The sequence below is a fragment of the Nothobranchius furzeri genome, chromosome 10 (assembly GCF_043380555.1).
Source record: "Nothobranchius furzeri strain GRZ-AD chromosome 10, NfurGRZ-RIMD1, whole genome shotgun sequence".
Lineage (NCBI taxonomy): Eukaryota > Metazoa > Chordata > Actinopteri > Cyprinodontiformes > Nothobranchiidae > Nothobranchius > Nothobranchius furzeri.
Genome location: NC_091750.1, coordinates 37,535,050 through 37,556,040, shown reverse-complemented (window position 1 = coordinate 37,556,040; position 20,991 = coordinate 37,535,050). Strand labels below are relative to the sequence as shown.

At 47.6% G+C, this 20,991-nt stretch overlaps 1 protein-coding gene across 1 annotated transcript in view; it reads right to left on the bottom strand.

Moving 5' to 3' along the window:
- Nucleotides 1-378: 378 nt before the first annotated feature.
- dapk1 (death-associated protein kinase 1) overlaps nucleotides 379-20,991 on the bottom strand; it is a 66,114-nt gene continuing 45,501 nt past the window's right edge. Inside the window, exons 12-26 of the mRNA XM_015960301.3 lie at nucleotides 19,388-19,507; nucleotides 18,891-18,989; nucleotides 17,807-17,905; nucleotides 17,116-17,214; nucleotides 16,836-17,033; nucleotides 16,154-16,351; nucleotides 15,337-15,435; nucleotides 12,189-12,266; nucleotides 8,721-8,937; nucleotides 3,126-3,311; nucleotides 2,853-3,050; nucleotides 2,642-2,780; nucleotides 2,287-2,407; nucleotides 1,983-2,171; nucleotides 379-1,875 (exon numbers count right to left, since the gene is read on the bottom strand). Of these exons, the coding sequence (XP_015815787.3) occupies nucleotides 604-1,875; nucleotides 1,983-2,171; nucleotides 2,287-2,407; nucleotides 2,642-2,780; nucleotides 2,853-3,050; nucleotides 3,126-3,311; nucleotides 8,721-8,937; nucleotides 12,189-12,266; nucleotides 15,337-15,435; nucleotides 16,154-16,351; nucleotides 16,836-17,033; nucleotides 17,116-17,214; nucleotides 17,807-17,905; nucleotides 18,891-18,989; nucleotides 19,388-19,507 (3,312 nt within the window). The 3' untranslated portion in view covers nucleotides 379-603. The remainder of the gene's footprint in view (nucleotides 1,876-1,982; nucleotides 2,172-2,286; nucleotides 2,408-2,641; nucleotides 2,781-2,852; nucleotides 3,051-3,125; nucleotides 3,312-8,720; nucleotides 8,938-12,188; nucleotides 12,267-15,336; nucleotides 15,436-16,153; nucleotides 16,352-16,835; nucleotides 17,034-17,115; nucleotides 17,215-17,806; nucleotides 17,906-18,890; nucleotides 18,990-19,387; nucleotides 19,508-20,991) is intronic.

The following is a 20,991-nucleotide window of genomic DNA, read 5'->3' as shown; positions in this document are numbered from 1 at the left end:
CTTCTCTGTTTTTATATTTACTCCATGAAAACACGACCAGAACCATCGGTTAGCATAATAGTAAACCCAGAACCAGTCGGGTCGGGTTCTGGAGCAGAACCGGGTTCCGTTCCTTCTCAGTGGGACTAAAACACGTCGCAGAACCGGATCACAGCAGCAGAAGTCATTTCAGGTCAGATAAAAATTCATTTAGAAGAAAACGTTGGAACCCGTAAACAAGGTGAATTATTTTTATTTGATCTTTGCATCGACTGACGGGAGATTCTGGTTCTGAGAAAAACCGAGTTTTAGTTTAAAATGATTTTCCTGTCGGGTCAAAAAGGCCAAAGAGGTTCTCCTGATGTTTGAAGGAACTTCTGTTTGTGCTTTTAGGGAGGCAGACGGCCCAAAGGCACCTCGGCAGGATCAGAAACCCACACGGAGAGGTCCAAACAACATGGCCGCCGTGGTTCTGACCCTCAGGCTCAGGTGGAGGTTCTAGCTCCTCCTGAACTTCTGGTTCTGGTGGAACATTAAGTAGCAGCAGAATAAAAACTCAGGGTTCCTGTTCTGTCCAGGAGAGCGGAACCCAAACAGACCCGGTTCTGATGGTGGAGCGGAGCGTCAGCGGGAGATGACGGAGCTGATGGAGTTGTACGACGTGCCGCCGTTGCAGGTGGGGGGGTAACTGTTAGAGGCCCCGCCCACAGCTTCCATATTGACCCGGAAGACGGGGGAGGCCTTGAGCAGGAAGTCCGCCGCGTCTCGGCGGCCGAGCTCTCTCAGCTTCGTCATCAGAACGCCGACGGTGCTGCCGGGCTGCCTGCTCCACTCCTGCAGCAGCGCCGCGGTCGGGCTGGGCTGCAGCTCGGCCTTCTGGGAGTCGGAGTCCGGGGTCCCGTTGCTGTGTTTGGCCACCAGGTCGGTGAGGCCCAGGTTCATGGCCAGCAGGCACCAGTCCTTCCCCATGGCGTCGGGCGGGTCCAGCATTCGGCTCAGCTTCCTGCGGGCCAACAGGGGAACGTCTGATATGTGGACGTTTCTACCCAGAACGCCTTGCTGGTAGACCTCGGCGCAGCCGAAGGCCAGGATGCTGCTAAAGCTCTCCCGGTAGCCTCCCATGGTGTTGGTGAGCGAGGTCTCCCGCTGGACCTGCGCTCTGAAGAAGTCCTTGGGTTGGTAGATCATGATGGGGGCGTGGTGCTCGCGGAGCTGCTGAGGACTCAGGTAGTAGCGCGCCGTGAGCAGTCCGGGCAACGTGGAGGACAGCAGGTTCTCCGTGATGCTGCAGATGGTGTCCAGCAGGGTGTAGCACTTGGCCCGCTCCGTTTCGTGTCCACGTACCTGAATCTCCACGCCCTGCCCGTGGTTCACCAGCAGGATCATGGCCTCCACCTCCGCCTGGCTCACTTTGGCTCCGTTGGCCCACAGGTGGATGTCTCCGTCCGAGTCCTCTCCACCGTCCTCCTCCGGCTTCTGCTGGTGGCTCCAGCGACACAGGTTCACCTGCAGCTTGTGGAACAGGCCACAGGGGAAGGCGGTGAGGTGCTCCGCGGGGACGAGTCGGACCCCCCCGTAGATCAGAGACTCCTCCTCCTCTTCCTCCGTCCAGGAGCGGTGCAGGCCGTTCGTCTTGATGAGAGCGGGCACGTCCACCATGGAAGGGTTGGTGGCGTCACGAGCGCAAACGTCCATGGCATCCAGGATCTGCAGCAGCTCCTCCACGTCGCTCTCTGGCGCCAGAGCCTGGATCTCCTCCACCCTGTAGCGCCCCCTGTAGTGGTGGATGGCTTTAGGGGTCTCCACCGACAGCAGCTTCCCCAGGATGGTGGAGCAGAGCCAACGGGGCTCCAGCAGGACAACGTCCTGGACGGTCTCACTCTGCATTATGTTGATCTGGGGTGGGGGAGACAGGAGGGGAACGGATTAGAAAGGATCTGCTGGTTTCTCTTGAAGCAGTAGCGCCCCCTGGTGGAGGTCCGCCGAACAGCCGAACAGCTCACCTCCCCCATGCTGTGGAGCTGGAGGGCCAGAGTGCGGAGGTGGTCCTGACTGACCAGCGGGTTAATGTGCTCCTGCACGTCGCTGACGAACTGCTGCCACGACGTCAGCTGGTTCGGTCCGCTCAGCTTCCTCCACGCTGGCAGGGCGGCCAGCAGGCGCTCCGAGAGCTGCGTCATCGGAGCGCAGCTCTGAAACCACAGAGAACGATGACATCATCATCGTCCGTTAGAAGAATGTCTATAATTCAATCTGGGGTGAAACTTAATCTGAGGCAGGTTAGTGAGGAAGAGCAGCAGAACTCACAGAGATGATGCCAGAGCGGAGCTCCTGCAGGTGGCTCCTCAGCAGCTTCACGTCTCTGGAGCTGGAGGCGCCGGTGTCCATCACAAACAGTTTGTCGCTGACCTGGAGGTCGTTCCCAAACCTGGGATCAAAAACGTTTCTGATCAGAATCTGAATGTTGGGAGGAGCTTTACCCTCGGAGTCAGCGGCAGCTCTGGGTCGAGTCGCTGACCGGAGCAGAACCTGCAGCACCAGCGGGCTTCTGTTTACCGCTTTACGCCACCGCTCTGGATCTAGAACGTCTACCTGCAGCTGCAGAACAAACACACTGATGCGTCGGCCGGAAGCAGACACGGTGAACAGAAAACTCACGGACCTGGTCCTGACTTCCTTCAGCAGCGACCGCTCCTTGTCGTAGCTGAACTCTCCAGAGAAAGTTCTGGGGATGTTGGCGAGGTCCGCGTGGGTCGCTACCAGAACCACCGGAAGAGGCTGCTGGATCCGACCTCCAAAAACTGAACAGAGAGACTGAATCAGATTTGGATTTTAGAGTCAGCCCGTAGACCCGCAGCAGGACGGAGGCTCACCGATGTGGTCCTGGGGCAGCGTCAGGGCCTTCAGCAGGTTCAGCCAGTACGTGATGTGGCCCAGTTGGGTCTCGTACGGTTCCTCCAGGCTGAACAGAACCAGGTGGATCGCTGTCGCGTCGTTGGCTGCAAAATAGTCGTAGGTGCAGTGGTAGACCTGGTTTCCTGAAAACTCCCAGACGCTGAAGTCGCCCACACCTTCAGAGAGAGGAACCAGAACCGGGTCAGGACACGTTTAAATGGGAGTGAGTCTGGGCGGGTCTGCAGACTCACCGTGGATGCTGGCGTGCTGGATATCGACGGCCTTGGTGGTCTGCTCGTCAGCGGCGGACAGGGCGCTGTGGACCGGGGAGAAGACCTCCAGGACCCCTTTGGTGAGGCTGGGCTCGAACATCATGCTGCGACTGCGGACGCTGACGTTCTCACAGCCCGGGTACAGGTTGGAGATGCTGACCGAGACTTCAGACAGAAACCACAGCAGACGTTAGTCCACTCAGTCTGGCCACAAGTTCTCATGTTTGCACGAAACAAACCACGACGAGCCAGGTGCACTCTGGGTGATGATGAATGACTCACTAACCCCAACACTACACTACAGCGCGTCATTCATCCACTCACACCTTCGCACCTCGGTGATGCCATTGTCGCCACAGCTGCCCGAGGCGAGGAATGGCGGAGGCCCAGATCCACCAAACAACTCGTCGTCTGCACCCGTAAGTTAGAGCTTTGCTCCTCTGTCTGATTCAGAGTCTGCAGAAGCGTTCTGCTGCCTTCAGAGGGAAACCCGCTCAGGTTTTTCCAGCTGCGCTGTTAGAAACGGGAGACGGCCATCGTCTCCTCGGAGCTGGATGCTTTCGGGGGAAACAGTTCCTGCAGGACTGCTGCCTTCACCAAAAGGAGGCCGGGTTATGTAGTTCACAACTTCTTCCAGGGATGACTGTGAGACCGTGTGGAAACATCAAGCCCCCACAATGCAGCTCTAAAATTGAGTCAAACCCGGAAATGAAATAAATTGCAGTTCCACCCTCATCCACTAGGGGCTGGTGTCAGAAGCGAGCAAATCCCCATTGACTCCCATGTTAAAAATACCAATTTCACAGCAGAAATAAACATGTTTACAGCCTGGTACCAAAACATGTTTTTGGTTTAAATGATCTAGTTTACACTCATGACAACTCTGAGGAGGGTGAATTTTTTTCTCACTCTTCTGTTTAAGTGTATTAAAAGCCTAAAATTCTGTATAATTAATGAGCATCAGACCCACGTGACCACAGAGCTAGCTCCGTGGAAAGGCCTCAGTAGAGCCTCGGTCTGGCCTGGAAACTGTTCCGGGATTTTGAGTCTCTGTGTGTGTGTATTCTGTTTTGGATATTTTTTGTGCAATTGTTGGACAAAATGACTTGCTGTGGCATTAATTGCACTAATAGAGCGTCCAAGGAGTCTCCACTTCATTTTTTTCGGTAAGTAAAATTATATTTATGTATTTTAGGTCACTGCCGAGCTGAGCTTAGATTTTAACATGTACTGTTTAACCATGAAATTTAAATGTAATAGGGTAAAACCCAGTGCATTTAACATAATGCTGCACTTTAGAAAATGGGTTGAAATATAACATGTTGGTGGAGCTGGGTTCCCACTATCGGCTTGTGGAGCTCTCGGGAGACCGATGTTTTCCACCCGTTCTCCCCTGGCTTCGCGGCTTCTGTCTGCTGCGTGGGCTGCCGGCTTGTGGAGCTCTGGGATGGAAACCTTTCCACCCGGTTCTCCCCAGCAGCAGCTCTGCGCATCTCAGATCGCAGCGGCGCTTGTCTGCTGTGCGGCTGCCGGCTTGTGGAGCTCTCGGAGACCTCTGTGTTCCACCCAGTTTTACCCAGCGGTCAGCCCGGCGTATCTCTGACTCAGAAGCTCTGGTGTTGTGCACAGTTAACTCCGGTTGTAGCTAGGTTGCTACCTCCGTTAGCTTAGCTCCCACCTCCGCATTAGCTTTGGGTTAGCTTCAGGTTAGCTTGTAGCTAGTTCGACCGGGTGTCGTCAGTTGATCCCAGCCTTACAGCCCCACCCTCAGCTCCTCCTCTCTTCCCTTTTGTGGAATTGTCTGCGCTTGACGGAACCTGTGACACGGTCAAAATGGCGGTGGTGGCCACCTCCCATTTGGCCTCAAAAACGTGATATTGGAGTCTATGGAAAGGAGATGTCCAGTATAGTTATGTCGATGGGAAACATGCTGCTGCTCGTATTTTATGGGTGTTTCTCACAGCCAAGGAACCTTGCCTGTATGTCTTGGCCCCGCCCCGGTTGCCTAGGAGATACGTCATCGGGAGCCGCCAAGACGTGTTCCAATGTTCATGTTCTACCGAGGCGTGTGTTCTCCGCTAGCAGCTAATTTAAAATGCTTTTTTTTTAGATCCAAAGAAGTAATCTTTGGTTGGTTAGTAGCTTAGTAGTTGCAGCTTCGGTGGCTAGCGGGTAGTAACTCACTTATATTTTTAATTTAATAAACATTTACACAATGTAAAAAGTAAAAGGCTCGTTATATTTATATTGAAACTAATACGTATAAAATATAACGATATGGCCGTGTCACGTGACGTTACGTGACCGCTGTGGAAGCCGCGGTCACGTGATGCAAGTCTGTTCCATTTAAACCGTTTTCTTCGACCAAGGAAGGACCGCGTCCTCGTAAGCAAGGCGCCTGGCCTCGTAAGGCATCGCCTCGCAAGGCAAGGCGCCTTGACATTGGCAAACACCCGACGTCTCGTACTGGTTAGACATGCAGACGTCAATCCCTCCGGAGGAGAAGTTCCTCGCTAACTTCTGTCTCCTATAATCACTTCATCCTGCTGCACCTGAGGGGCTGTTCCATCAGTAGATAACTAAGTAGAGTAAAAAGCTGCACGTCAGCGATTTTATCTGAGCTGAGATGGTTCTGGTAGATGGAGCTCACTCAGAACCACCGGGTCCAAACTGCTTTTATCGGTCTAAAACTGAACTTCAGACGTTTTCTTCATGCTGTTATTCTCCTCATTTAAACTTTTTAACTCACTTTAGCCACCTCATAACAAAAACCCTCAATGTTCTCCAGCTGGTCCAGAACTCTGCAGCCGACAGCAGATCCCACATGAGAGCCGAGTCCTCAGACAAGAACCTAGCAGCAGGACCGGAGACCAGATCTAGACCTGGAGGAGAACCAGTCTGATGCTCCCGGACTTGAACCCTAACCCTAACTCCTTTAAAAAATAATCAGAAGATTTTCTGATCTAAACCTGATTTTACTAAAATTCCTTTTAAAATAAACTTTTGTTTAATTAGTCATTTTTGTCTTGATTTAATTTTTTGTTGGGTTTTAATTTTAGTATTTTAGTGAATTTTATCTGAGGGTTTTCACAAGAGCAGTTTTAGCGTCCACCACCAGGGGGAGCCATTGTACCATAAATACATTCCTCTTGGCTCTGCAGAACCACGCCTTGACACAAGCTGCTGCACTTTTATTTGTTTTGGTTCAAATTTTCTTGTTTCTATGTGAGACGAAGACAAAAAACAAAAACATGTTAATAAAAACTCTGTGTGTGTGTGTGTGTGTGTGTGTGTGTGTGTGTGTGTGTGTGTGTGTGTGTTTGAGATACAAAAGAACTTGAGGAAAACAAGCAGCAAACTTTGGCCAAGACACTAACTGTTACATCACAGCTGGAGAGAGAGAGTCTTGGACTCATCAGAACCAGAACCATCCAACAAACGAAAACAACAAATGGGAAAATTGACATTAAACTAACAAACAGGTCAGGTTCGGCCGCAGATCCGACTTCGACTCAAAACAGCTCTGTGTCAGCTTCAGGTCCGACAGAAGATGGAACGGACCGTAACCTGACCCGTTATCTGATGGACCATCACGCCCGTCTGGGAGGTTAATGGATCAGAACACATAGGGGAGGGAGGAGGGGAGGGTTCTGCTTCACAGAACAAACAGAACCGACCTCCACTAAGCAACAGCAGACACCTTCTGGTTCTGCACTCGTTTCACCAGGGTGTGTGTGTGTGTGTGTGTGTGTGTGTGTGTTTGGAGCCTTTCTCAGGAGCATTTCAATCAAAAGCAGAAGTTTAAATCTGACAAAAACAGCAGAAACATGAATTTAACTTCCTAAATGTTTTAAATCAGACGATGGAATAAAACTTCGGAGCGTTTAGGGAACTTTCCCGTCATACGGGTGCAGACACACGGAACCCCAGCAGGAACAGGAAGCCCAAACACACCGAGGAGCAACGGGCTGGAATCTAAAAACCGGGTCTTGGTTACCATCTGGATGATTTTCATGACTTCAGTAGGTAGGAGCGATGTCACCGGGGTGGGTTAGTTAGGTAGGGTGGGCTGAGGAGGAGAGGTGTGCTGCAGGTAAAGTCAATTCTACCTCTAAACCAGAAGAGAATGCTGCCGTTGTGCCCTTGAGCAAGACACTTAACCCGCCTTGCCTGCTGGTGGTGGTGGTCGGGGCGCCTCTGTCAGTGCGCCCCAGGGCAGCTGTGGCTTCATCGCAGCTCATCACCACCAGGTTGTGAATGGGTGAATGAATGACTGTGTTGTGAAGCGCCTTGGGGGGCTGTAGAACCCTAAGATGGTGCTGTACTAATGCAGCCCATTTACCGTTTAAATGTTTACAGCAGAGAATCTAGAACCTGAACACGGAGAGGAGAGGAGGCGAGCTAGCGTTAGCCTCACGCTAGCTAACTTCCTCCAGATGTTGAAACATCTGCAGAAGACAGATGTGAGTTTATTAACCCCTCGTACTCCTGACCCTAGATCACCCAGGTGGAGCATCAGGATCAGCACCTCCATCAGAAACCTGCCATAGCCAGTGCTGCTGCCCCCTGGTGGCGAGGGCCACTTTTATTTCTTCATTCTTACCCCGGGTTTCCACGTGAGCCGTCAGCAGCACGTTACTGCAGCAGCACGTCTTGCTCGCGTAAGCTGCTGCTTGGCCCTTCCCACGAGACGCGAATCAGCAGGGGAGCAGCTGTCACCGACCGAGCACGAAGTCACACGAGTGACTTCGTCAGTAAACACAACAACAAGCAGGAGAAAACTACAACATGGCTCCAAAATATTTGTGTTTTTATGTTCTGTCCGTTTTATAATCGCCAATACGGACCTGAAAAACAAAAGAGACCGCTAGCTAGGTGATAACTTCTCACGGGGCCGCACAGTTAGTAACCTTTTTAAAAGTAAAGCGACCGGAAGGCAGTACGTTCTTTATTCTGAAAATCTCGGGAGCTTCTCTCCATTTCCGCGTCTGATTTCCTGTCTTTCCTTCCCCAAAAATGTCGAACTTGACCCGTTTCAGAGGCGTCGCGCGTAGGAAATAGAACCGGCGCGTAAAGGCCGCGACATGCTGCTCCTGAGACGCGGCCGACTCGCACTGCTGCCGGCTGCCGACGGCTCCAGTGGAAAAGGTTCTGTTGACCACAGCGGTTCCTATCAGCAGCTATGACGTGCTGCTGCAGTAACGTGCTGCTGACGGCTCCCGTGGAAAGCCGGGGTCACTCGAACTGAAGCTGACCCAAAATAAAGAAACAAACACTCACATCTGACTTAAAACGTTCACTTTTAACGACATAATTCAAATGAAAAAGTCTGTGAGGGGATTTGGGAGTTAGAATTCACAGGAACCGTGGTTTTGTGGTGAATGGCGGCACCGGGGTGTGAGATTATCGTCGTATCGCGCAGCCACAAGGATCCTATTTAACGCTCTTGCTTAAACTCAAAACAAAGTTATCTACTAATAATCTGAGTGATGATTCAACAATAAATGAAGTTTTTGTTCATTTGCCAGATTCACTTCCTGAATCCGACGGACTTCCCGCCCCCCTCGTTCCTACCGGCCGGTTTGGAGTTGACGGGGGAGTTGGGGTGGCGGGTTGCGTTGGTCATACGTGACCTCCTCCTCCTGAAGAAGCTGCGCAGGATGCCACATTTCAGAGACTCCAGCAGCGTGCTCTTCCCGGCTCCCGAGTGTCCGAACAGCTTCAGTTTGATCCGGGGCTGGATGGTCGGAGTGGGTCGGAGCTGCTGGATGAAGCTCAGCTTGTGGTTGTCCTGAACCCAGAGAAAACCACAGAAGAGGATTAAAGGACATGCATGCTGGAGCCATGATGAGAACACGTGAGGAGGTCCTTCAACCACCCAGAGGATGAGTCATCCATCAGGAAGTGTCTGAGTGGGAGGTGGGAGCACTCCACACTCCCACTCAGGTTACGCCGCTGCCTTCAACAAATCATCCCTGTAATCCCAGTCATTGTGATTCAAACGGCAGCAGCTTGTTTTCAGATGATTTCACGTTGAAGTCGACGTGATTTAGGTTGGGTTTTTTTGCTGCTGATGCTGAGAAACGGTTGTTTCTGTCGGATCGGGTCTCGTGTGCCACGCAGGCTTAAATTAGCCGACATATGCAGAGGATGACTGTTTTCACAGCTTCTGCTTTCACGTCTTCACGCTCTGCTCCGACTCTCAGCAGGTTTCTAAAATAAAAACCAGACCAGGAGGCGAGTCAGTCACAGCTAGCTTCACGTTTATGTTCTGAGCCGGTTTTGGTGGATGGTCATACTGGGAACACTGGGCTGAACGCTGCATGATGGATTTTACAATAAAAATTACAATAAGTACTTTATTATTATTGATTTACTTATAATTATGAATAGAAATAATTTAAAAAAGACAGAATTAGATTTTTTTTCAGTTGTGGACTTTAAAGGATGCTGCTGCAGGAAGTGAACCCACGAGGAGAACAGAGGAATATTCCTAATCCTCATCCTGCGGGTCCGGTAAACACCAAGAGGCGAGTGGATTGAAACTTTTGCATGAAGATAAAAAGCTGTGAAGTGATTTTCATCCATCTGCTCCAAAAGCACTAACGTCATCACCAAGCCTCACTTTGGCAGATCGTTAAAATCTCACACTTCCTGTTGTTGGCTCAACGGCTTGGCACACAAAATCAGTGTAAGTGTGAAACCTGCCTTCATCTTCATCATCATCATCTTCATCATCACCACCATCTTCATCATCACCACCATCATCATCATCTTCCTCACCATCATCATCATCACCACCACCATCATCATCATCATCACCACCATCTTCATCATCACCATCACCATCATCACCACCATCTTCATCATCACCACCATCTTCATCATCACCACCATCTTCATCATCACCACCATCATCATCATCTTCCTCACCATCATCATCATCACCACCACCATCATCATCATCATCACCACCATCTTCATCACCACCATCATCACCACCATCTTCATCATCATCACCACCATCTTCATCACCACCACCATCATCATCATCATCACCACCATCATCATCACCACCATCTTCATCATCACCACCATCTTCATCACCATCTTCATCATCATCACCACCACCATCTTCATCACCATCTTCATCATCATCACCACCACCATCTTCATCACCATCGTCATCATCATCACCATCTTCATCATCATCATTACCACCATCTTCATCATCATCATCACCATCTTCATCATCATCATCACCACCATCTTCATCATCATCATCATTAACACCATCTTCAGCATCCTCACCATCATCGTCTTCACCATCATCATTACCATCTTCCTCACCATCTTCATCATCATAATCATTACCACCATCTTCATCATCATCATCATTACCACCATCTTCATCATCATCATCACCATCACTACCATCATTTCCACCATCAACATCCTCCTCATCATCATCGTTTTCACCATCATCATGACCATCTTCCTCACCATCTTCATCATCATCACTACCATCGTCCTCACCATCATCATCATCATCATCACTACCATCATCACCACCATCAGCATCCTCACCATCATCATCCTCTACATCTTCATCATTATCATCATCATCATCACCACCATCACCATCTTCATCATTATCATCATCATCACTCCCATCAACACCATCTACGTCATCACCACCATCTTCATCACCACCACCATCATCATCATCATCATCATCTTCCTCACCACCACCATCATCATCATCACCACCACCACCACTACCATCTTCATCATCACTACCATCATCACCACCATCTTCATCATCATCATCATCACTACCATCATCCCCACCATCTTCATCATCATCACCACCACCATCTTCATCATCATCACCACCATCATCTTCATCATCATCATCATCATCACTACTATCATCACCGCCATCTTCATCATCATCACCACCACCATCTTCATCATCACCACCACCATCATCTTCATCATCATCATCACTACTATCATCACCGCCATCTTCATCATCATCATCATCATCACTACCATCATCACCACCATCTTCCTCATCATCACACCACCATCTTCATCATCATCATCATCACCACCATCTTCATCTTCATCATCATCACCACCATCTTCATCATCATCATCATCATCATCACTACCATCACCACCACCATCTTCATCATCACTACCATCATCACCACCATCTTCATCATCATCATCATCATCACCACCACCATCTTCATCATCATCACCACCACCATCTTCATCATCATCATCATCATCATCACTACTATCATCACCGCCATCTTCATCATCATCATCATCATCACCACCATCTTCATCATCATCATCATCACTACCATCATCACCACCATCTTCCTCATCATCACACCACCATCTTCATCATCATCATCATCACCACCATCTTCATCTTCATCATCTTCATCATCATCACCACCATCTTCATCATCATCATCATCATCATCACTACCATCACCACCACCATCTTCATCATCACTACCATCATCACCACCATCTTCATCATCATCATCATCATCACCACCACCATCTTCATCATCATCACCACCACCATCTTCATCATCATCATCATCATCATCATCACTACTATCATCACCGCCATCTTCATCATCATCATCACCACCATCTTCATCATCATCATCATCACTACCATCATCACCACCACCATCTTCATCATCATCACCACCACCATCTTCGTCATCATCATCATCATCATCACTACTATCATCACCACCATCATCTTCATCATCATCATTACCATCATCATCACCACCTTTATCATTATCATCATCATCACTCCCATCAACACCATCTTCGTCATCACCACCATACTCCTCCTCCTAAATCTAATAATCTCTTTTATCTCTTGAAGCGCCTCGTGATTTTTATCTTGAGAGGCGCTATAGAAATGATACTTTTTTCTTCTTCTCCTTCTTCTAATTAGGATCAATAACAAAAGTTATTCCAGGTGTGTTTCTTTCCCACCTTCTTCAGTTTTCCCAGCAGAGCTACGATGAGTTCGTGATGATCGGCTAAAGCCAGATCTTCTGCTGTTTTTCCATCCTGGAAGACACAAAAGTAGAAGTAGTCAGACTTTTCCTTTAATCTAAATGATGTCACATTTCTCCTTTAATAATCTTGATAACGTTGTCGTGTTAATTAGCACATAGAGGTTATCACATGCAGCTAAAACTAAATGTTTTTTTACTTTAAACGAGTTCATTCTGCTCAGTCGCTCTGATTTCTATTTTACTTTACTCTGAAACTTCAGAACTAGTCATATTTTAATGTTAAAGTTGAGCCTAAAAAAATTCAGGAAATCCAGTTTGAAACTTGGTGATGTCAGCGGAGTCCGTCCGTGCATCACTAACTTCTGTACTTGCATAGTTTTTTATTACAGAAATATTCTATCAGGGCTGCTAATGTAAATGTTAGCTTAGCTTATCACTTTATACAGAAAGAAACGGCTGTAAAGTTTGAATTTAACAAACGACCAAACAGCAAATCGGATCCAGAGCCGTCTGGTCTCCTTATCCAAACGCGCTCCAGATGAGGGTGGAGGAAGCTTTTTCACGCATCTCTACCACAAAGGGCGCGTGACGGCCCTGCCAGAGGAGAAGCTGCAGGACGTTTACGATGCTCAGTTATCACAAACGTCTGGTGCTGCTGATGAGGACGAACTCCCAGTGAATAAAGACTCGTCTCGGGGAGAACGTCTGCCTGAGCCGGCGGCGTCCAGAGTTCAGGGCTTCGGAATGAAAGACGAGTGAAAAGCTTATTCCTGTTTTAGTTTTCACGTTTCTCCTCTCATCCGGTGCAGTCGTTTGAAATGAGGTGAACCAGAAGCAGGTGTGCAGATGGCCGAGTGTCACGATTAACACTAGTGATGCTCGACAGATGAACGGCTGCTGGCGTGATGCTGAATCTTAGATCGTCCACGCCGCAGCGGGTGAGATAAAAACAACCACATCTGGGTTTTTTTAAGGACCTGATTGGAAAAACGAGTCGATGTCCTTCAGCTGCATCTCAACACGACATGGGCCTCCAACGGTGAATTATACATCCTAAATGCACTTTCTAGATTAAACATGAATTTCCCATCAGCTTCCATTTAATATTAATTGCAGGAGAACAGAGGTAGCAACCTCAGCAGCAACACGAGGGAAACGGAGCTTCGTAGACAGAAAATAGGGCCAATTGTTTCTGTTTTTATTGGTTTTGGTACCGATCTTTACTAGATGCACCGATTCTGGTTTTGAGGGCCGATACTGATTCCCAATTCTTGATCAGCTCAAAGCTGCAGATACCATTCTTGCTTGATTCCCATTTTTTTTTCCAGAAACAACATATGATTAAAAATATAAATAACAAATCTAGTTTCTGGACCGAAGACGTAGACATGTGACAGTTACCGTAAATCCTCTAATATTAGTCTGTATGGACTAATGGACCCCATTAAAGAACAGCCAGTGATGCCAAGTGTTGGCAGACCAAGACATGAACAAGCTGTTCCAAAAATGTCAGAGTGAGGCACCTATGTGGTAGCACTGAAATAGTGACTCAGCGTTTTACCTTCCATTAATATAACTATAGACACATTACTTGTCTTTGTGCGTGTGTGTCTGCTCTGTCTTCTCGAACCCCAGTGAGTCGTGGAGGATGGCTGCTTATACTGAGCCAGGATTCTCTGGAGGTTTCTTCCTGTTAAAAGGGAGTTTTCCTCTCCACTGTCGCTGCATGCTTGCTTAGTATGAGGATTGCTGTATAGTCACTGACACTAGTCAGTGACTTGATGCAATTTGCTGGGTTCCTTATATAGGAAACATTATTTCTGATTGGCTTAATGAACTGACCTGAATTGGAATTTTTATTATGTGAAGTGCCTTGAGACGACTCTTGTCGTGATTTGGTGCTATATAAATAAACTTGAATTGAAACTTGAATTTGTGGGTGCATCTGTCACTTTAAGGTTTAGAATTGTTACATAGAGCTGCAGGAAACAGCTCAGACCTCCGTAGCGTGAACTCATCTGCACATCGACGGGATCGGCTGCAGACGTCGTCAAACAAGGCTGCTTGATTTATGCTTGACGCATTTACTTTCCGCTTGGTGATGCGGCTCGCGGATGGAACGCGCTTCACAACTCGCAGCGTTTATGGTTCATGCGGCTCGTCTCTGCGGCGAGCCAATATTCTCCCAAACTGTAGGGGGCAGCATGGAGCTCTACGGCGTGCATCCAACACTAAACCATAGTAGAAGTAGAAATTACTGTTGTTTACAACATGGCATTCCAGCATTTTTTACAGCGTCCTCGTCTTTTCCGACAGTGCGAGCTATTTCTCTCCAAGAATTATTAACAACATGTTGTTCACGGTGATTTCTGAGAGCTGAATCATACAAATGTCTGTATTTGCGAACCTCTGCCATACTAGTTCTTGCCAATCCGCCATGTTTTTCCACGTCCAACCGTCCGCGTGGTCAGAAAATTTCCTAGGTGCGCGGTGCGGAAATTCTGGGCCGTGCGAAGGCGCGGTGGAGGGGCGAGGTTGTTAAAATGATGTAATTTCGCCGCGTGGAGCCGTGCGAACCTCGCGGACGCGTCAAGCATAAACCAAGCTTAAACACGACCCAAACTCAATCCACAGAATCAGCAAAGAGCAGGAAGATCCGCCTCAGGGACCCGCTTCCGAACGGTTGAGACAACAATTCATTTCTGCTCTCAGACTCGTCACAGCTCAAGCGGAAAATGAATAGCCCTCGTTGAGTCATCGTTTAAACAAACGGGAAGATGGTTTCCATTTGGACGTGAAATGTCAACAGCTTCTTCTGAAAGTAAATGTTCTAATAAATAACAAAGGAACAAACAACATCTCAAACTCTCAAGTCATTATTTCATGTTTGTTCCGTGTAAACGGATCGACTCTCGGCTACCAACTCCTCACACCTTAGCTCATATCTGTGAAGCTGACGGACACGCGTTTGCGTTTGCTAACGATGAGTAGCTTTTGCAGCCATCTTGAATTGTTTGCAGATGTTTATTCGAATATTAATTTGAGCATTAGCTTAGCAGACAGACAGGAAACAAACTTGGTTCTGATCATCAGACACCCAGAAGGACCAGAAGTCTCCTCACGTTTGTAACGGCGTCGATGTTTGCTCCGGACAGGCAGAGATGGCGGACAACCTCCAGGTTCCCGTTGTTAGCGGCCAGGTGGATCGCAGTTCTGCCGTACTGGGAAAACAGAATCCAACAGAACCAAGACATGAACAAGCTGTTCCAAAAATGTCAGAGTGAGGCACCTATGTGGTACCACTGAAATAGTGACTCAGCGTTTTACCTTCCATTCCTGTAAAGCAAATCCCAATAAAACCTGCCGTTTCCTGTAGTTTAATAAAAAAAAAAACTCTTATTCTGTTCTCCCGTGAACTTATTTTAAATCCATTTGTGTTTTTCTGCCCGGCGTTGCCCCGACAGAGGAGACCAATCCAGACACGGACTCGGCAGGGAGTGATAAATCACCGCGTATCTGGCAGAACCGCTCAATCCGGATTCACACGACCGGTTCTGGGAGACGCCGTTCCGCAGCTGAACACATTTAAATCAGCAGCAGGAAGAGAAAGAGTTTAGTAGGAATCTGATGTTAAAGGAGCAGTTCAGCTAAACCAGGAGAAACCAGCATTAGGAATACCACAGGGCTCTGCTTTAGGACCTCTTCTTGTTTCTGGTTTCCTATCATCTTATTTTCTCTGTACTTACATGTATTATATATGTAAGCTGTGCATATTCCCTAAGGAGCTCTACAGCAGAATTATCTGTTTGTTTTTGCTGACTCGGTTCTGCTGGATCGGGCTGAACTCTGAGGGTCAGGAACGACTCTTCCCGGAGGACGTTCAGAGCAGAAATCATAAAGTTTTTTATGTTTTTATTCCAGAACACAGGAGCACCTCACCTTATTGGGCAGATCCAGGCTAGCCTTGGCGTCGCATATCGCCATGACGATGGGCAGGTTCCCATCGTTACATGCGATGTGCAGCGGCGTGTTGCCATGGCGATCCTGTTGGTCCAGGTGGCAGTGATGTCTGATGAGGCAGCGGACGACCTCCACCTGACACCTCCGTACGGCCAGATGGAGCGCCGTGTGGTCGTCCTGAGATGCAAACGCACCAAAACGTTACTGACAGGTCAGAGGTCAATCAGACTTCAATTCTGCTCATTTCTGCCCTTGAGTTTGTGTGACCTGTCAGACTTGTTGATGGTTTACTGTATTTATTCACTATGATGACTAAAGTATTCATGTTGTATTGAACCCATCCTGCTGCTTTTGGTGCATCTCTAGTTCTTTACATCACATTCACGCCAATAATCTGAACTACCAGCTGTTGTGTGGAAACTCAGTCTGTAGTTGTTACAAATGACGCGAGGAACAACCGAACGCTTTAACAGGGTTATGACCCAAAACCTCTGAAATGTGTCTGATATAGCTGATCCAGAGTTCTGACTGTAATGGAGCTCCAGCACAGCCTCCAGAGGACCCCAGAAGGTCATCCAGGCTGCAGATGCTACAGAAATGAGATAAAATGGCACGTCTGCATGTCCTGTTTCCACAAAAACAACATTTCCAGAGCGACCACCTTGTCTCTAGCTTCTAGATCTGCCTGGTGTTCCACCAGACACTCCACAATGTCCACGAAGCCACGAGCAGACGCAGTCAGGAGCGGAGTCTCGCCATCCCGGTTCTTAGCATCTACAAGGCATCCCGCCTGGCAGAGTGCTCGGGCCACAGCAGAGTAGCCATGCCAAGCTGCACAGTGCAGCGGGGTCTCCTTTTCCTGGAGACACAAACACACAAAAAACATCTGGATCTAACGTGTCTTGCTGTTATTCTTCTGTAAGAGGAGAACGGGAACCGACCAGGTCCGTGAGGTTCGGGTTGGACCGAATGCTGCACAGGTAGCTCACCACATCCACGTTGCCATAGCGAGCTGCCACATGCAGAGCCGTTTCCCCACACTGGAGGAGAACCACAACCAGTTAGAAGAACAGGTTCTGCTGGCTTTGCAGGTAAAAAAAACAGCTTCAGCAAGAGAATAAAAACGCGAAGTTTATTCAGAAACTTTATTCTTAAACAAGACGTTAGGATTTTACTCCTCGTGTTTGGAAGTCTTCAGAAATCGATCCGCCTGCTGGGAAGAGGAGCAGCTTGTTGGAGAGAGGAGTCTGAAGAAAACAACTGGAGACACTTAAAATAAAACCTAATGGATGCATCAGGAGGTAAAAGTCCCTCATAAATCTATTTAATCAACTAATGAGCCTAAAACCAAATCAGCTCCTCGGCTCTCCTCCGTGTGGTTGCAAGAAAACTCTGAGACTCCTCGGCTGACCGTAAACGAGAACCCTTAAGGGGATGGGAAGGAGGTCTTTTCGTAGCAGACAGCAGCTCGGACTCAATAAAAACGCTGAGGCACGCTCCATCATCGAATCTTTCTCTGCAAGAACCGTTTCCATAGCAACAGCACATAAGCTGATAAAAAATCAAAAGAACACGCTGGCTTTGTCTTCTGCTCAGGTGTGTGTGAAACCTGAGCGTGAATGTGTGACTCACCTTATCTTGGACGTCCAGAGGACATCTGTTGTCGTGCAGGAATCTGAGGGTGTCCACGTGACCGTGGCGTGCGGCGTGGTAGACGGCGTTGGCTCCAGTCTGAAAGTTCACACACAGCATTGCAGCTTTTATCCCCGACTTTCATCCCCAACGAGCTCGCTGTGGGTCGTTAGCGTTGCTGTGGTTACCGTTAACGCGGTGCGTTCATTTACACGTCAGTTATCTCCACAGCTCAGCTGTTTCTTAAAGGGACGGCTCAGATCTCCTGAGGTGGAAACCATATAAACGCCCAGCCTCAGCTTAGAGCAGGGGTGCCCAATCCTGGTCCTGGAGGGCCGGTATCCAGCAGGTTTTGTGGTTTTTCTGCTCCAACACACTTGATTAACTGGTTGAATCACCTGTGCCGCAGCTCATCAGGCGCTGTAGAAGCATGTTAATCACCTGCTGATTGAAATCAGGTGTGTTGAAGCAGAATTAAAACTAAAACATGCTGGATACCGGCCCTCGATGACCAGCATTGGGCACCCCTAGCTTAGAGAAACGGAGAATAGAGAGGCTAGCCTGTAGGGCTAGCCACCACGAGGCCTTTTACGAAACGTTCTAGAATAATTCTAATCTGCGTTCACTTTACCAACGTTCTCTATCCTTGCTTTGAGTTCCTAACTTCAGAAGTAAAATAAAAACTCGGATAACAAAAACGTTTTAACTAAAGATACAGTCCCCAAAAGTTCATCTCACCAAAAATCATTTTTAATATCTGGAGTAATGTGGGCGGAGCCTGAATGTAGGTAATGATTTCATGTGCAATGCATGAGTAAAGTTTAGAAGATTCGTCTTTTTAGATTATTCTTGTCTTAAGGCGGCAGAAATCCTTTTTATCGACTCCATCTGAACAAATCTCTGTTTCTCCAAACTGAGGTTGTTCAAACGGCCATCTACACAACCATTAAAATGCTGCCGGCCGGTTTTAGGAGCTGATAAGGAACCGACAGGAAGTGATTTCACCCGAACACAAAGATCAGAATAAAAACCTTGAGTTTAACAAACTCCCCGGCAGGGATTCGGACCCACAACCAGCTCTCACCTTGTCGTTAGCCTGGATGTCAGCTCCTTTTCTCATCAGCACCTCGATGATCTGAACGTTTCCGCAGCCGGCAGCGATCAGCAGCGGAGGCGTCCCATGCTGCAGAAACACAGGTACAGGTGTTCATGACCTCATCGAGACTCTCGGGACAGAAAAAAATAATTATTCATCCTTTAGGTCACATTTACAGGAAAAGAAAAGCATAAACTTTGGTTTCTAAATATTCTAATGATCATTAAATCGTCAGATTGGCTAAAATCTAAAAACAGATTCTGAGTCACAGCGACGTTAAAAATGAGAGGATTTTCCTTTGTAATAAAGAAAAATGAGCTTTTTTATTTATTTTAACAGATTTATTCATTTTATTGTGTGACTGGATGATTTTGGGAGTTTCCTTTAGTTGTCTTGCAGGTTTGAAACCTAAAACTCTTAAAAAGCTGAAGCAACCATTGTTCCCGACTAACAGGAAGTAGAAAGATGAAACAGGAAGTCTTCACCTTGTTTGGCTGGTTTACGTCGTAACTGTTCAGCGATCCGAGTAGATGCTGCAGACCCGGAACGTTGTCGTCGTTGATGGCGTGGATGATGGCCTTCATCACAAAGGAGTCCTCCTCATCCTACAAGGGAAAGATTCCCGCTTTCATTCCTCACACACCGATGCGTTATTTTCTTCTGCAGCTTCAAGAAAAATCTGATCAAGTCTTCCTCACCGAGATGAAGAGGAGTAGATCAGGAAAGCTACTCAGAGAGCCTCGAAAACAAAAATAAACAAGTTTTCCTTTAATAAAAACATTGTTTCTGACTCTGAATATAAAGTACTTCAGCTGTTTACTGTGTTTTAAATCAGAATTAGCTTTAAAAAAAAAAAAAAAAACTAAACCAGAAAACACAATCCACATCTGAAACGGTGACCGATATAAAAACTCTTGTCAGGAGGCAGAGAGAGGCTTTCATTTCTAGCTCACTTTATAGCTGAACATGCGTTCCACAAGGTTTAGTACTTGGACCAATGCTGTTAAGCATCTACTTTAATGATCTCACACTGAACGTCTCAATTAGTCTAAATTCTGCCCTTCTATGCAGATGATGCAGTCATTTATCTCTAAATCAGCCTTGCTTTCAGAAACAGACGACCTGTTCCGGATTACGGGGCTGAATTCTCCTCGTGTTGGACTTGGTCTATCATGGAGCTCCTGGACAGAACCACTGGTAATTTATGAAGTAATCCTTCTGTAAAAGCTTTTAAAGTTTCTTTTGACAGCTTTAGTTTGGGTCTAAAACAGCTGGCCTGGTCTGGACCCTCTGGGCTCTGAATTAATTAAGCTTAATTATACAGAAAAAAAATGTTTATACTGTTAACACTTTACTAAATAGTTTATTAATGCTTAATAATGCACTAAGTAATATTAATAAATTAACCTTTATTGTAAAGTATTACCACAATTATAACAACAAGCACAATCTTCCAGTTTAATTATGAATATTTTCCTTTTAACTGCTGAACACTTACAGCTGCCTCCTCCGAGCAGAGTCTTACGAGTTAACCCTGACCGGACAAGCACGTGTAGGTCAACCTGTCGACCACAGGAGGCGCCGCATGTCTCACCTGAGTCACCTGGCCTCACCGTTTAGTTAATGATTAAACTTCCCTTTCTGTCTCTTCACTCATTAAACAGTGCTGCAGCTCGTTGTTCAGCCACATGAGTCACATTCCTGAAGCTCAACCTGCTTTTGGAAACTCTGGAGCTTCAGCCAACCGTCAGCTGCAGCAGGAAATGAGGATCAGATCGGTTACCGAGCAGCTGGAGATCCTCGAGAAGATTACCAGGATGGAAATCCCAGAGCTGCAGCTGAGGGTCCTAACGAGCCCAAATTACATCAGCGAGAGGAAACTGGAACTCAGTTAGCTGTCCAACTTCCTGTTAAACCCTGGAGTACTGCAGCCCTGTAGAGTAGGTAGCCTCTACAGCTAGAGGGATGGAGGTACCTGCAGCAGGTGTAACCTAATACCCTGATGGTGTTTCAGGCTGCAGACACAATGAAATGGAGGAATGTGGATTAAGATCGGAGCCGTGATGCTGCTGAAAGGCTCGGCCCTTCC